The sequence below is a fragment of the Perna viridis genome, chromosome 2 (assembly GCF_037379345.1).
Source record: "Perna viridis isolate PV_CMFRI_1.1 ecotype Kerala chromosome 2, ASM3737934v1, whole genome shotgun sequence".
Taxonomy (NCBI): Eukaryota; Metazoa; Mollusca; class Bivalvia; order Mytilida; family Mytilidae; genus Perna; species Perna viridis.
In genome coordinates this window covers 24,694,097-24,711,612 of record NC_142446.1, presented here as the reverse complement: position 1 = coordinate 24,711,612, position 17,516 = coordinate 24,694,097, and the positions used below count along the sequence as shown (strand labels likewise).

General features: G+C 33.7%; 1 protein-coding gene across 2 annotated transcripts in view; it reads right to left on the bottom strand.

Moving 5' to 3' along the window:
* Positions 1-2,184: 2,184 nt before the first annotated feature.
* Positions 2,185-17,516, bottom strand: part of LOC148624194 (uncharacterized) — a 41,041-nt gene continuing 25,709 nt past the window's right edge. The window contains exons 4-9 of one of the 2 annotated variants that reach the window (XM_088566759.1): positions 16,875-16,924; positions 13,750-13,776; positions 6,711-6,822; positions 6,331-6,371; positions 5,853-5,930; positions 2,185-4,738 (exon numbers count right to left, since the gene is read on the bottom strand). In XM_088566759.1, the coding sequence (XP_088422885.1) occupies positions 3,921-4,738; positions 5,853-5,930; positions 6,331-6,371; positions 6,711-6,822; positions 13,750-13,776; positions 16,875-16,924 (1,126 nt within the window). In that variant the 3' untranslated portion in view covers positions 2,185-3,920. Of the gene's footprint in view, positions 4,739-5,852; positions 5,931-6,330; positions 6,375-6,710; positions 6,823-13,749; positions 13,777-16,874; positions 16,925-17,516 lie in introns of both variants that reach the window. The other variant, XM_088566758.1, reaches the window with a different exon arrangement.

Here is a 17,516-nt window from a genome sequence, read left to right as displayed (position 1 = left end):
AACCACTAGTACGAATTTATGAGTTTATATTGCAAATATTATCAGAAGGAATGTTTCAAAAAACCAATCAGTCAACCGCAGAGATTGTGGTTTCCAGAAAAGCGATTCAGAAAGCTGAGAGTCTCTCGTTTGTGTTTACATAGACTTTTTCTAGAAGCACTCGCCGAGGCTCATAAATTGTCACGTCCGGGGTAAACGATACAGAAAAGGAAAACAAACTGACTGTGACCTAATTGGTTCTCATGGTGCAGATGGATACACCATTACGATCCCGGAGTTCACGATAACGACCATAAAACTATTTTTAAAATCTTGTAGCAACATTACTCTGTTCCAGAAGTTAAATTGTAAGAAGTTTAGCAAGGGACAAAAGGCCGGCGTAGTTTCGACATGCTCGTAAATACCGTATGAGTTGTGATATGAAAACTCCATACGCAGGCGCTGAAGGAATGTTGCCACAGATGAAAGGACAAATGACAATATGGAATAAGAAGTCATTGAGTTCGTCGTATAGTTTGGTCATCAATATCCTCTTCCATTGAAATTCATATTAAGTTATTTTGGGAAGATGCGATGTATAATATTCAAAGACAATACATAAGCTGAGATATAAGATCTGGCTGCTCGATGTTCCTTCGTTTGAATCATATCAACTATAACGTAAGACCTTCCTTGACAGCTGTAAGTATGGACGTTACTCGGTACACGTAGTATATTATGCAGATCCATCTAGAAACGTTGTTTGTATGAATTATTGTGGAGTTTATGAATCATGAATCCAATACATTGAGAGAAGATCACAATCATCGTTATTAGTTGAGATACAAACAGAAGAAAGAATGGATTTATGGTTTTTCACTATCTCTTCTAACAGTATAGGTTATTGGTTGTAATGTATCGTGCAGACAAAATCAATGTTTTGGGCTTTGTCTGCTGAAACATTAACATATATGTCATGTTTAGTGTAGATAATGTTTTGGCTACATCGAGATCTTCGAAAACTGATGAAGCATTTACGCTCACTGACCTTTTAAGTTCTTTCATATGTTTAAAGATTAAACACTTCACAGCTTCAACCCATTCTTACAGCGAATGAGCTTCTTTCCGTTCTCATTTTCCATTTTTCTAACATAGTCTTCATCAGCAAACATAAGAATTCTAAAATTAAAAATCCAATTTATGGAGCAAAGGTTACCGTGTTTTGGACCTTTAGAAAGGACTTTACCGAAAGATTTATTTTTTTTAGGATATCTAAGAGTAATCAAGGGAACCAAGGTTATAGCGGTAATCAAAAGAATGAAATCCAGGAACAAAAACCAGGCATGGAAAACAGACATACACAACAATGAAAATAAAGTAACTAAAATCATACATAGAAAGTAACAAAAGCAAATGAGCAACTCGGACTCCACTAGAAACTGGGAGCATGGACCAGGTGCACCGGTAATGATGCATCCGGAAGGACCATATATGTATGAAGAGTTTTGACAAGAAAAGTTCGGTGATAAATAATATCTAGAATGATGGCACAAAATCGGTATAATGATGATGTAGACTCAGAAACTGGTAAAGTGGTGTTTTTGTATTTCAGAATTAGCGAAATCAAATTTAATATGTGTTAACACTTCGCGTATCGATACAAATGAAGGAGCAATAAAAGAAGCCAAGGTTCTGCGTAAATCAAAGGAACGTAATCCAGAAACAAATACCAGATAGGGGAAACAGACACACACACAAAACAAAGAACATAAAACAACCAAAATATCAGGAACAAAGAGCAAATAAACACGGACCCCACTGAAAACTTGGAACATGAACAAGGTGCACCGGTTCGGTAACTGCCTCTGCTGTTTTAGAAATGGGCTGCTCATAAAAAAAGTCATGTCAGGGGTAGACGAAAGAGGACAAAAAATATTACACCGTGAATAAATCGGTTCTTGTGATCCACAAGTTCATGATGACGAAAGATCTGGCTAAACAGTTTTTATTGTTTTAGATCAGTCAGCCGCAAAAGAGTGAAGGAATAGGTCAGCGATTAGAGAAACACAATTGTTCCAATTGGAATGGCAACTGCTTGTTAAAGAAGCGTCCGCCACATTCGACAAATATGTTGTCAAGAAAAAAATTGTTATGTTTGGAAGATAATTTGGAAACATCATAACACAATAAAAACAAAGGTTGCAATTTTTACAATACGCTTTACTTCGATATATGCCAAATTCGTTGTTATGCCGACAGACGTCACACTAAAATTACAAGAAAATATTTGAGATTTTAAGATACAGTAGATTCTAACTGGACATGTCATTTTTTTTCGTAACGTAAGGAGTGATCGATTCCACTTGTAATCATTTGTTGTCGTATTGTTTAAGTCTGTTTTTCCTTGAGTTTGCCATATGGACTTGCTTATTGATCTTTATAGCGGAATCAGCACAGAACAAATGTATCTTGATAGAACTCCAAAGTAAGAATCACTACGGTTCGTCTAAAATCTTCTGCCGATTCAATAGAAACACTTAAACAAGAGTAAGACCCTAAATTTGCTTTTTTGAATGTTGTAACAGCAACGACGTAGATTACCAATGCTAGAAATCAAATTGAGCATATACCGTCGAGAAACAGATACAGAGCAGTGTTGGTGGCGTGTGACAACCACAATCCCGTATTTCTTGTCAATGAGTAATAAACTGCATTATGATTTATTCCAAATAAAAAACAAGAAATATTTTGAATTTAAACGAAATTAATTTGATAAGGTGTGAAAGCATTATTATTATTCATTTCGATTAGTATAATAAACGAAGACGCGTATTCATAACATGTCGTAAAAATTTGATTTCTAGCATTACCAATGCTAGAAATCAAATTGAGCATATACCGTCGAGAAACAGATACAGAGCAGTGTTGGTGGCGTGTGACAACCACAATCCCGTATTTCTTGTCAATGAGTAATAAACTGCATTATGATTTATTCCAAATAAAAAACAAGAAATATTTTGAATTTAAACGAAATTAATTTGATAAGGTGTGAAAGCATTATTATTATTCATTTCGATTAGTATAATAAACGAAGACGCGTATTCATAACATGTCGTAAAAATATCCTAATAAACAATAACCACAAGAAATAAGTTATTTTAAAAAACATAAAAACATGGTGTTTATTTCATTGATTTAAAAATTACATTTTTTCGTTATATAATAAAACAAAAACAAACAAACAAAAAAAACAAACAAAAACGAAAGAAGAAAAGAACCCTAAAAAAGTAAAACAAAACAAAACCAACAAAACACCAAAATCGTTTCAACTCTGGTGTGAACTTATGGAATCTTGGGCGCAAGAAGTTTGAACTGAAACGATCTTCACTGTTTCGAATTCATCAACTTAAATTAATACCAATGCTAATGTCAGTTTCAAAGCTAAGCCTGATATCGTAATTTCTCAAAAGAGATTTTTCCACACCTTTAACAACTTATCGAGCCTTAAGTTATTTCAATTTTTATTTATTTTTTTTGTTCCTGTTATATTAATAAATACCACAAAAGGGTTGTTTGCCTAAAATTTTGATAGTATTTATTACGAACTGTTACTGTAATAATATTTGTGTCACTCCAAATGAAAGTCGAGGAGATTATTTACCTAGATAATATTGAACTTAGCTGCATTCATTTTGAGTTCATACTTCCGGATAATTATTCTACAGTGCTGTTATGAAAAATATATATTTAGATATTTAAGATACAATTAATTTTATATTCTGCAATATCTGTAATTTCCGGTCGGTCACTTTGAGGCATTTACGTTGAAGTGGAATGATTTCTTAAGTTTTATAGTTTTTGTCCTGTTTGAGTGGTCTTGGATTGCAATCAATCGTCATTTCGCTATTAGAATAATACTAATGAGCCTCAATGTTCTCCTATTAGACTGGATGATAATCATTTATTTTGTCTTTGTCGCATGCTTTATATTCCTGAGTTCCAGTTCGTTCAAATAAAATTGGTTGATCAGGCTTTTGGAGAGTGTCTTCTATTACTTCGACTGTGGAATCGTAGTCGTGATTTACAATTTGCTCTGTTTGGATTTGTTGATAAGAATTTCGATGACTAGGGTCTTCGATTTCTTCGCCAGTTGACATGCAGTCGTGAATTTTCCTTTGTATGATTGGATGATCAACATTTATTTTCTCTTCCCCACCAAACCCATATTCGTGAACTTTAACTTGGTTTTGTTGATTAGAATTCAGATGGGTTTCTTCTCTTGCTTTGCTAGTAGATGCGTACTCGTGAACAGTTTTATTTTCAAATACTGGCTGATATGGATTCAAGTAATCATTTTTTTTCTTTGAGTTGCAAGTCAATTTGCACTCGTTTATGATGTCAGTTTTATTTTCTATCAAGGGTTGATGTGATCTACAGTGTCTTTCGTCGTGGAGGCCGATTTCATTTTCCACTTTTAACTTCTCTGGTTTGTTTTTGTTAATTACTGGTTCATGTCTATAAGGTAGTTGTGGTGGGTTTAGATTTGTGTTGTCTCTAGGGATGCCAACAGGAATGTTATCTTCATTGATTTCATTATACCCGTAAATAGTGTCACAGTCAACATCTCTCAATTCAACATTGTCTCTTACATTAGACAATGATATATTTTTCAAGTGAGATCTATAACAGTTGAAACACGCACAGGCAAGAACCACGGCAGTTAAAATGCAAACAGCAGTGATAAGAGATATTATATAACCTATGAAAAAAAAATTATATACAACATACAAATCTTTTAAATATATTTAGTACTGGTTCAGTCTAATGTATTCTTATCCATATATCGTTTCCTCAAGACTTATATGCGAGTTTTTGTGGGTTCTCAGGTCATCTCAACAAGATATGAATAATGAACAATGATGAGAAATGATTAAATGCTGTTTTAAAGATCTGAAATTACTACTTTCAAAACAGATTAAATCTGACCTCACTTAGTTGTCAAATATATATTCTAATCTTCCAACCAAATATATATTATTGGTTTAAAAAAATTCCATTTTCACTTTAGGCTTGCCCTTCTTAAACATAATATCCAAATTTGTTATAGTTTCTTTTTCTATATAATTTCCATTTTGTCGACATTTATTAATGTGAACTTTTTTTCATGATGAAAGAATAATTGAATACTAGAATTTCAATTCAAGTACAGTGGTGTATCAGATGATATCATCTTACAGTCATTTTTTGTCTGGAGGAGCATGTCATACTTATCCTTCCGAATCATTAACTATCACTCTATTTTTGTGTGGGAGAACATATTGCAATTGTTTAAGTTTTTGGTGCTGACTGCTATCCTTATTTTCATTTTTTATACGTAGTTATATTTTATTTCGTTGTTTATATTGTGCATGTTGATCGTCTTTGTTTCCTGCTTTCTGAGCAAATTGGCGGGAATTTAAAAAAAAAGCTGGTTACGCTTACCCAACCACGCCTTGTCCATGATCCCGATAAAATAGATAGAGAACCCGTTTTTACTCATTTACTTCTGTTTCATTGTACACGTTATTTTTGTTATTTCCCCATTGTCTTTATTATGCATGATATTTTTTCATTTTCGTTCCAATGTTGGTTCCCTTGGTTACTCTTTCAAGTTCTTTTACGTGGATATTGATGTAACTGAATTTAGGTTTTTTATGCTTCTAGCTGTCTTTACAAATTTGTACGTCTTTGTGCATAATCTACGCCGTTGGTCGTTGTTTCTACAGTATATTGTATGCAACATGTTTAATCAAATATGGAAACACAAATATACAGTCGCACAGACGAGTAATTTTTGTGTTCACCTATTATGCGTATTCACGTAAACATCTCACCTATTGAAGAGCTTAGAATTGGTGTTGTCTCTTCTTGAGTCATTTGGGGCACCGTTAAATTTAATTGTGGAGTATGTTCTATTAAAACAAAAACATATCATGGATAGAATTTAAAATACAATCACTCTAGATGAAATCATGGTTTTATCCCTTACAATATTCCAGCTAAACAATTGTAAACTAAAGTAAGACAAATCTATTAAAATATAATAAAATAAACATGTAAAAACAAACAAAAATGTAAGCATTAGAAAGCACAAAAATAATCTGACGTCAAATATAAGAGAAACTCAACAGAGAAAAGCCAGATATTTAAAAGTCTTTGAGGAAGCTTAAGGCTTGCGAAGTTTTAGTTTTGTATTTTATAGAGTACAGTAATAAAGTTCAAAAGAGAGATAAATTGACAAAGTTTTCAACATTTGGTAAATTGCAGTAATGCGTGTAAGTTTTACTCGTTGTAAAATATCATATTTTATACCAGTAAACGTGCTGTCAGGCTTGCATCCAACAATTGTGTCATATCTAAAATAAAATATCTAAGTTTAAAGCTTGAAAAAAATAATGGCAAGGAATAATTACAATTTACACAACTCTATTACACTGAAAAGAGCGATGGTTTTCATCCACTCCCGTTGTTTTATGACTTAAGAGGTTTTTATTACACTTTGCAGAGCCCATATCTTTAAAAAAAATAAAATAAAAATAAACAACTTAAATATCGTACTGTTAAACGTTTATTTTGTGCTTATTGTTTTGCGGTAATGTGACGAAATGGGCACATATACCAATTATATGCAGTCACAATTATCAATTGCTGTCAAAAATCAATAAAGTTTACTTCATTAAAAGGGCTTCATTCACCTTTCAATTTCAGAACATTTGCATTTTTCTGAACAGTTAACACCGTAAAATCCTTCTTGACATGATGTGCAGGTGTCTCCAGTATAGGTTGGTGATCCTTCCGGACATACTGATGATAAAAGACATCTACTTATATTAATGCTAGTAAATGTATATTAATTACTAAATCATTTTACACACTGTCACGTGAAAGCTTACGTTAATAGTACAGTGGGTACACTTAGTAGACAAAAAGTCCTGACAAAAAGTCGATCGACTATGTATACCAACATCGTAGAATCATAACAACATTATTTTCAAAGTACACTATTTAACACAATTAAAGACCGAGATAAACGAGACAAGTACATATGATGTAGAATTTGTGAAAGATCAAGATTATATGCAAAAAAAAAAAAGGATTTTATCCCAATTTTTTGGGAGAAATGGCCTACACTTGGTCCGTTCCTATACATCTGTGTCTGTAAAATGAATTTTGGATTGATCGTTGTCAATTAAGATTTCTGTATGAACTAATATTGTTTATTTCTGTTATTGATTTGATCCACATGTCGTTGATAAAAGCCAAAAATAACGCACGAATCGGAAAATAAATAGAAAAAAACATTTTACTTGCGGAAGTTGATAAAGCCAATATACCCAAGTATTGTTAGGCCATGTATTAAATATTTACCAAAACAATAGTTAAGTAATATTTATGCTACCATACATGAATAGTCCTCGGTAATATTAAAGTTATCAGCTTAAAACAGCATGAGAATGCACACGCAGGTCAAGAGATAGTTGTATTAACAGGTTCTTGATAAGGTCAAACGCGGAAAACTTTCCAAAATGATTTTTCTTAAATATTTACATATATTGTACAATGTTCAATTAGCTACATGTTTATGTTAGTTTTGTAAGTGAACACTCCTTGACAGTTTTGCAATACTGCTACTAATTGTAGCATGACGAATTCGAGCGTAGATTAGGTATTAAACTTTCTGGCAAAGGTAAGACTAATTCTATTAGTGACAATGCTACAATGTCGTCAAATATAATAGGACGTATACTTTCATCAGGCCAATCTTCGTAGACGCTCAACCAGAAAGAGGTTGAATGAGTATGCCAACCAGTAATAGGTACGTCTTATGTCACTTATACACAAAACTTAAAATAAAGTTGCTTTGCAAGTGATAGAATGATAAATGTTTATGCTGTTCATGTAGAATTAAATGTTGTAATATAAAACCATGGGCAGAAAAACAAAACAGAACTAGTAGTTTGAGGAAATCAGAATTGACCCTTAACTACGTATCGCGAGACCAGTAAAATGCCATGAAAACTTCCAACATTGAATAAGTTGTCCAGAAAGAAAAATGATGTCTATTAATGGCTATTGCACTGAATCTGAGACTCAGAATGACATTGATTCTAACAAAACTTAAATGGAATTCCTCAAGAAATATCATAATCTAATAAACGAGGAAGTTTATAAAGGAAGAAAAGTCAGGACCCAAAATATATATAGATATCTGGCTGACCTAGTTAATCAAGTCTTCAGATAGCGTTCAACAGAATAATCGAAGCACCAGTTTGAAAGCACCTAGAATCAATATAGATGAGAATTTCTACATGTATGACTAAATAGGATGTATGGTACTAAACATTTGTTAAACGCAAATGTATATATGCATTATATAATGTGATAAATGTTTAAAAAAAATATCCGTCCTAGTTTTCTTTTAAACGATAATATATGTATATATGGCACATATATTGGACTTTGCACCATGTTTACATGCAACATGTTTCCAAATATATTACAGCGGTACAAGATCGAGTCCGAATCCTGTCGATAGAACGACCAACTTTGGTAATTTTTTATACCATTGTTTGAGGAGACCAAAATTACGTATGATGATTGAAAATGTGTTATACGATTAAATTTTTCGGAAGCTAGTATATGGAACCACTATTCGAATTTGATCTTTATTTCGAATGTGTCCTTCCCTAGATTGGAGAACATAATGTAAATTACTACCTTCCTCGTTTGTCTACCTCGGACATGACTTTTTATGAGCAACTCGGCGGGTGTTTCTAGAAAAGCAGAGGACGCTTATCCTACCGGTACACCTGGTCCATGCTCCCAGTTTTTAGTGGAGTCCGAGTTGCTCATTTGCTTTTTTTACTTTGTATGTATGATTTTAGTTACATTATGTTCTTTGTTGTGTATGTCTGTTTTCCATGTCTGGTCTTTGTCCCTGGATTACATTCTTTTGATTACCGCTATAACCTTGGTTCCCTTTGGATTTAGAAAAATCATTCATTTCAGCCTACATGGTACGACGTCATTATTCTTAAAAATGCCAATATATTCAACTTCGTCTTCTTAAAGGTTACAGCTGTATCATATTACTCGACCTTACTTTTAAATGGTATTTTCTGTACAAGTAATTCATTTACTTTTTATTAGCCCGACCAAGCAGTTTAAAAGGAATGAAATTGTTTAATATGGAGAACATTCCCAGCAAAGCAAATGAATTTGTTCTTACCAATAATAGAAAATCTAATTAAAGGGAGGTTTATTATGTATTTTTACTACAATTGAATTACAGTAACTAACTAGCAGACCCAAAAGGAAAACAAGTGATTGACCTAACACTTAAATGTACCAACTCAGACACTGTCAATGGCAGAGGTGGTGCAAGGTGCAGAAAATTGAACTATATAAACAAGGTTTTTTTTCCATCTACAAACATCAATTCTACGTATATATAGTCCTTCCTTCACACAGATACTTAATTTGGCGAAAAAATAAACATTATCTCCCTCTTAATTCAAACAAATAAAACCTAACTATTGCAAAGTGGCCATTTCATGTGTAGTTTTTGTCAAGGAAGTCTATTTATAGACTGACTTTGACTTAGAGATCGTCGGCAACCAAATTACGTACCAGGGTAGACATTTCATCATATAACTACAATAATAACACTCCGCGGGTTATTCTCCTTGCAAAGTTTGCATTAAGATATCGCTCTGCCGCCGATCATACTCACCCCGTGCAGGTCCGGGTGTTAAAAGAATAGGCCTGCAGCAGAGCTAAGCTTGTCGTAAAAGGCGACTAAATAGTGCTCAGAAACCTAAGCGGGACCGGGAGCTAGGGCGCTCTGACCACAGAGGAACTAGGATGTGTGCCCCACGTGGTGGAATGGGGTACCCCTGGCATGTTACATGCAGAGGTTGTCATGCAATAAAAAGGAAAACCTGACTGCAAACCATAGTGGTGCACCGTGTTGGGAAAGATGCCACGTTCCTCGCACGTTAAAGAACCCTGCTGTGGTATCCGATAGGAGTAGGAACCTTTGTGCTCCGCCACAGGAGGCTAAATTGCCCGACCCTGCCCATCCCTCCCTTTTGTCTTGTTGACCCTATCATCCCAGTGTTCCATCCCATTTTTCATTTCATCTTCATTTTATCATCCATTTCATGTTCATCGTCTGAATAGCTGAAATATTGCTGCTCGGACGTTAAACCCCAACAAACAAACAAATAAACAAACCGATCACACTCCATGTCAAATATGTGATGATTTACTTTACGTACGACATGGGTGTGTAACGATATTAGAGCTATATAATATGTGTAGAACTGGAAGATTTCAATGGTTATATGATATTAAATATTTAAGTTTTGACGCAGAGAGCTGGACTATTTGGTCAAATTGACCCGAACATTCGCAGGGAGGGAAGCTCAATCGAGGTTTGCCAATTTATTTCTCTCAATCTGGCTATTTTAATGAAGATTTCGGGAGCTTCTAATGACTTAAGGATTTTCGGAGCTGAAATGTACACTTTTTGTGTAGTAAGTATAGATAACAGTGGCGGATCCAGGTGAGGGTGCATGGGGTTGGCACACCTCCTTTTTATTGGAAAATTTCATGTGTGATTCATTTGATCCCTGGAATTTAACTTCTGTGCATTTAATGCAAGCACTGTGTCTCTGTTTCAACGGTAAGGATGAAAGGAGGTCATGTGGCATATTCATCACATTCAGTAGGTATTCTTGAACTATCAAAAAGGAGGGGTATCCAGTGAAATAATGTAATGTCCTTGGGACACGAGTGGACACATGAGCCATGACATTACACATATACTTGTACATGTACATTTTCCCAAAATCCAAGCTTTCACACGGACCATAGACCTTTGTCGCATACCCTATATCTCGCCCATAGACCTATATTGCTTTCTATATAACACCCCTAAACCTTTATTGCCTTCTGTATATCACACCCCTAGACCTATATCGCATACCGTATATATCACACACCTAGACCTATATCGCACCCCTAAATCCATTTCAAGTACCCAGAGACATATATTGCATACCTTATTTCACACACTTAGACACTGTATATCATACCTATGGACCTTCTCTAAATCACATCCATAGACATATATGGCATACCCTATATCACACCCCTTGACATATATTGCATATCATATATCATACCTTGCACAGAACACAATTAAAGTACATTTTGTATAGATAAAATATAAGAAAGAACATGACATGCACAAATCTGTTTGATATGCAGTATCAACCCTCGACCTATATCACCCTGCGGGCCAGTGGCCCTTGAATTGATATAGGAGTCTCCTGTTGATATTGCATGTGATACAGATTTTGGCATGTACTATTCAGTATGGAATTTAAAGAAATAGTAATACAATGTGCATTTGTATTATACACATGTAATAGAACTGATTATCAATATGGTTCTTTTTAGTGCGTTGTCAAGATATACCAGATACATTTATTTAGAATGCAGATCATAAAGTAAGAAACAAGATTTTCATGACACAAGAAAGACACAGTTATGTTAGAAATTCTGTGGACATGAAAGTGCATTGAAAATGTGTTGGATATCAAAGCTACCAAAAGTAGACCTTTTCTAAGAGCTGATTTTCATGAACATTCTTACATATACAATGTACTAGGCAAGTGTCGAAGTTATACATTATTTATTCCTATATTTTGTATGTACACATTTATTTAAAATTTTCAAAACTGGTGATAGGTATACTGTTTTTATTGCTAGTCTAGAACCGTGTAGTCATATTTCTTAGCAAAATTTGCAGTTTACATGTGTATGCCTGTGAACAAGAAATTTACACTGAAAACTACAAAAATACATGTGCATGTACTCTAACTATGGTTACTGGCATATGCGGTACAGTATCAATTAAAGATTTCATACATGAAATTATGATTTTTGTGATATAGTAATACATGTATCTAATTTGTTTTCTACTTTACAATGCTCATAGATAAATCAATATTCAGGTATTGATCCAGGGATTTTGAAATAGGGGTCCATACATCATTATAAATCAGCAGGTAGCTAAAATACGTGGAAGAAGCCCTAAAGCAAAATCTTAGCAAGCTTTCCATTTTCTGTATTTATAAGGTTTTTGTCTGATAAATGAAATGACTTTTAAACTCATCACTTCAAACCACTTTTTTATGATTTTAGGGGATGTTGGTTTAACAATGCCAGGTGAAATGTAACATATTCTACTCTTACTTACATGTATGTTACCTGTTATTAATAGTTATTGAAACAAAGATGAACTCATAAAATACACTGTACATTTTTGTAAAGATTGTTATGTTATTTCAGATAAATTTGAAATACTTTAGAGAAAGAAATGTTTATTTTTTTTAATTAATACATCTGATGCAAAATCTTCTAGTATATTGTGTTTTTTCTTACTACATTTTTATTTTTTTTATTTGTCATTTTTATCGGTATTTTTTACACTGAAAGATTTTTGCCCTTAACACTGAACTCAAACGCTCTCTAAATGACAAATCTCTATGCTCTTGAATGGTAGACTAGGACCCATTCTCGTGAAATCACGGGGTCACATGACGAGACTTGCATACCCAGTACCAAAACTCGTGCCTTTTTCTAAAATGGACTTAAAATCATTTTTGACATTTCCTTAATGAAAAAATATGGTGGAAGTTAGATTGAAAATCCTTGCCTATTATTATCTTAAAAATAATGAAAATTTGAGGTTTACTATAAAAGACTATGGGACAAAGGATACAAGGCTGAGATCAGTTAATAATACCGATTTCAATATGACCAGAACTGAATAAAGCGGAAGGAGAGTCCACGGATCTCCCTTTGTACCCAGCTCGAGCTTGAATCGACGAAGGCTGACTCAGGTTGTGGGATCAGTTGACACTGCGCGTTCTCCATTCACGAATGTTTTAATTCTTTTTTCCTTTTGTACATTCCATGTTGTTTAGGTTGAAAATGTTGAACTGCATGTATTTAATTTTCTAAAAACCGTTCTCCATTTATGATGTAGCTGATGAATGATGTAAATATAATGGTCTGTAGAGTATATATGAAAACCTTATAAAATGGGTTTCTGGTTATTTAAATGATAGATAATATATGATCTTGACGGTTTCTTGTCTAGAACAAAGGGGATATCTGTAGGTGTTCCCTAAGGTTCTGTATTAGGTCTCTTCTTATTTTTGATTTATAGTGACAGTATAGTAGAGAACATGAAAAATCAAGTTCGTCTATTCGCAGACAACACTTCTCTTTTACCATAATTGATAATAAATGTGATACTGTGTTCTCAGCCCCTGACTAAAGATCTTGGGCGAATTAGTCGATGGGCAGAAGACAAAATTTGTAAACAAAAGCATGTTCAAAGTTAAGTATATTGCGCCAATCATTATTTGCCATTTATTAATATTTTATTTAAATTGACCAACTTTAGAGGATGCCGACTCTGTTTGGAACCATCAAATCAAAATCAGAATCCCTTTCCTCACTGCATGAAAAATATTTTATCGTCCATGCGGACAAAACCAAATCAAACCATTTTTTCATATTACCCTTCAAGTAAAAGATATTCGATAAGAAAGTTGTAATAGAATGCATTACATTTATAGTGTTTAGATCATTGTATTTTCTCGTATTAATATTATATAATTTAATTTTATTATAATGTAATATAAAACTTACCTTTCTTTTCTTGGCCAGCATTAACTTCTGTAATTAAAAATTCAAACAATATTAAGCAATGAAATAAGGACTGTTGTACAAACTGTAATGTAACCAGTCTGAGCTTTCTTAAAAAGCTTGCCCGCTGTTAACATACGTTCATGTTGGCAGAATAATGAGTACCTCGTCGCTGTGCAGACCGTACCATCAAATAGTCTAAGATATTATACATAACACCGTGTTAAAAACCGGCGTTCGGTTGGGTTGATTGATTGATATTTTGGATGATTCCATTTATCGTGAGTTCCAAGTTTGCGCAGGTTACTTCACGCAGCAACACCACGGACATAGAGTCGGACTATTTACTGTTGACTTTGCAGTCTAAGATCTTCATCAAGCAATTGCATATATTTCTACGTAGCTCTATCACAAAGATCTTTCCATTTCTCAGCTGTTTAAATTTGGAATGAACTACTAACGACCATCCGATCGTTAGTACGGAATCGTAATGACAATCTCAATAAGTGTGTCAATAAAAGACCCAAATCAACGACCATATAGCACATGAATCCCTTTCCTCACTGCATGAAAATATTTTATCGTCCATGCGGACAAAGCTTCAAACAGCATTACATTTGTTTGTAAAGCCCATTACCTCAGTTGCCTTATTAAGGAATTGGGCATTGATACAACATGTAGTAACATCCCTAGTAATGACACATACAAACGTACTACATTTGACAAAGACAAAATCCTAAACAACCATAAGTCTTTCATGTCTTCTGTCAACATCGAAACAAAATGTGAGGACTTACTTTACTTGTATTGGATTCCCAAACTTCACAAAAATCAATACAAAGATAGGTATAGCTGGATATTCATCTTGCTCCACAAAGGAGAAGTCAACTTAGCTTACTAAGATATTGTCCGCAGTGAATGATGGACAGCAAGTTAGTTGCAATTCCACCATCTCTCAGAGTGACAATTACCATAAAATTATGTGGATACTTAAAAATTCTAAAGATTTACTTTAATACCTAAAATCCCGCAGCTTTTCGAAAATAACTTCTCCTCAAACTTTCGACTTCTCAACTCTTTACACTAAGTTGCCACATGATAAATTGAAATCTCGTTTAAAATGACTTATTCGTATATCTTTTACTGATTCGAAAAATTGATGTTCTTGGTTACAAATCCACATATTTTCATCCTTACATAAACATAAGTTTACGATATTTTTTTATATCCTCATTAATAACATATTTGTCAAATTGGAGGCGCTGTTTTTCAACAACTATTTGGCATTCTAATGAGCACTTACTATGCTCCTCTCCTAGCTGACTTGTTTTCATATTCATACGAGACTGAATTTCTTCAGATTCTCGTAAATATTTAAAATATAAAAGATGCTAAATCCCTTTATTTCATATACAGTTGTATTAATGTTGTATTGTACATTATCATCCCTTCTTTTAGTAAATGGTTACCTTAGAGCTAGAGATAAAGGACTCTACAGAAACAGGTTTATTTTGCCAATTGATTTACCCACATCTCGAATTTGACAACAGTGCTAATCTCAGCACTGAAAATTATGATAAAATGGACGAATCTAATTGTTCCTTGCCTGTACAGCAATACACATTCATCTCCTGCATATGGTGTTTGTATTAATCAATTGATTTGCTACGCTAGAGCAAGTACTAACTACTCTGATTTCCTTGAACGCCATAAATATCAGTGTAACAGATTCCCTAGTATGGGGTATGAGAAATGTGTCTCAAAAGCCCTCTAACCAAATTCCTTTTCAGATATCAATCATTGGTTGACAAATACTCAGTTTCTTCTAAAATAATGAGAAATTATTGCTGTTTGTAAAATATTCTTCACGCTGATGTGACCGCTGATCTACTGATTATGACACAATACCATTCAAATGCCCGCTGCAAAACCTAGATTTGACCCACCATTTCATATGAAATGCACGTACCAAATCAGGACCATTGCGGTACCAGTTGCTCCGGTGGTGTACGACGTATTTTGTCAGATTTGTTTTGGACATTACTTGGTTATCGAATCGATCGGATAAGTGTTCGATAATTTTGTTTCTACCCTCATTTATTTAATTAAAAAAAATTGTTTCCAACCCCCCTTTTTTTTACAATTGCGCGAAATGTTAATGAATAATGAATTTAGAAAACTATATTGTCGCAAATGTGTATAACCTATTTTATTATATGTATTGATGAATTTATGCTGTATAGTTGTTTAAATTTTATTTGTGAAATGAAAATTAGACTAATTGGGTTACCCTTTTTAAATAAAGAATTTACTTACTTAGACATAGACGTTTTAAGGGTTGTTTAAACAGGGTTTAGGTAATGATGACATTAATGTGGATAAAAAAAACGGACACAATGGATTTGGCTAGTTTATTTAGAAAGTATGCTAAATGAAATGTTAAGCTAGGAGGAAGAGTAAAGTGTTGTGGCATAAAGAATGTTGTTATTGATATCAAAGCAGCGTCCGTCGCTGCGACTGCAGCTTATTACGTTTCCAGAAAAATAATTCCTACGCTTCCAAAAAAAATCCAAGGTTATTCAACAAAAAATGTATTTTCATAGTTACAAGACATGCCTCTTCCTTTCGCCAGATGACTGTTGTCACCTGGGCGCACCAAAACGTCCATTAACAATATACATATTACTGAAAGTGAATGTCCAAAGAACGGTTTTTGAAATTAGTCTTACTTGTAGTCAGAAACTTTGAGAAATTACCCAGGTCCGTTAGTTTTCCCGTAATGTATATTGAAACAGGACATATGAGAAAAATGTGGTATACCACAAAGAAGGATAAGTTCTGGACGAAGTTGAATTTATTGATGCTTTCATAAATAATGATGCGCTTTTACGGCTTTACATTCAATTCAGATTTTTATTCATAATTTAACAACCTTAAACATGTAAGCTATAAACAGATAAACATTTTGTTTTTTTTTTTAAGATAAGAAATTAGTAAGGATCCTTACTCATGTTTCCTGTCAGACTAAAATAAGGCTTTTAGTTCTTCTAACTCAAATGTTAAATTCGTATTGATTATTAGTAAGAGGACTCCGTCCTCAATTAATATAAAATACAAAAAATACAGACCTGTACTAACAGGAGCATCCATAGCCACACAACCTTCGACTTTATCGCACCTAGATAGACAAACTAAAGTTTACCAAAACACATTAAATTATGCTTATTACTCAAAATGAATAAAAAAAAATAAAAACATTGAGAAAAATGTAAAGCTGCTGCGCTGATGTATACTACATGCATGGTACTATTTTGATTCGGTGCTTTGTGTGGTTCACATTTTCAAATGTAATTGTGTAGTTTAACACCGGGCATCCTCCAAGTCAGGGTTTTGAGTCCACCTTCACTCCTTCAAACATCACTCATTCATATGTAGCGGGCATCGTCCAGGCAATTCCGATTGCTTACTTTTTCGCTTACGAAGCACCAATGAAAATCGAGTTACTTATAAAGTCAGTGGAAAGATAAACAATAACAACACGAGGAAATGGATGATCCGATAAAGTTACTGATATAGTTGTAAGATGTAACAAATGATTCAATATAAGCAAAAAGGATAATAGTAGATTATGTTTAGAGTCTTTACCGAAAAAAAATAAACGTCATGTGAAGCCATTTTGTGTTATATCGAATAGTTTCTATTACGAATGATTTGGTTGGATGTTGGATCCGGGTTAAATTAAGGTAACTCACTAGATGGCACTGAACGAT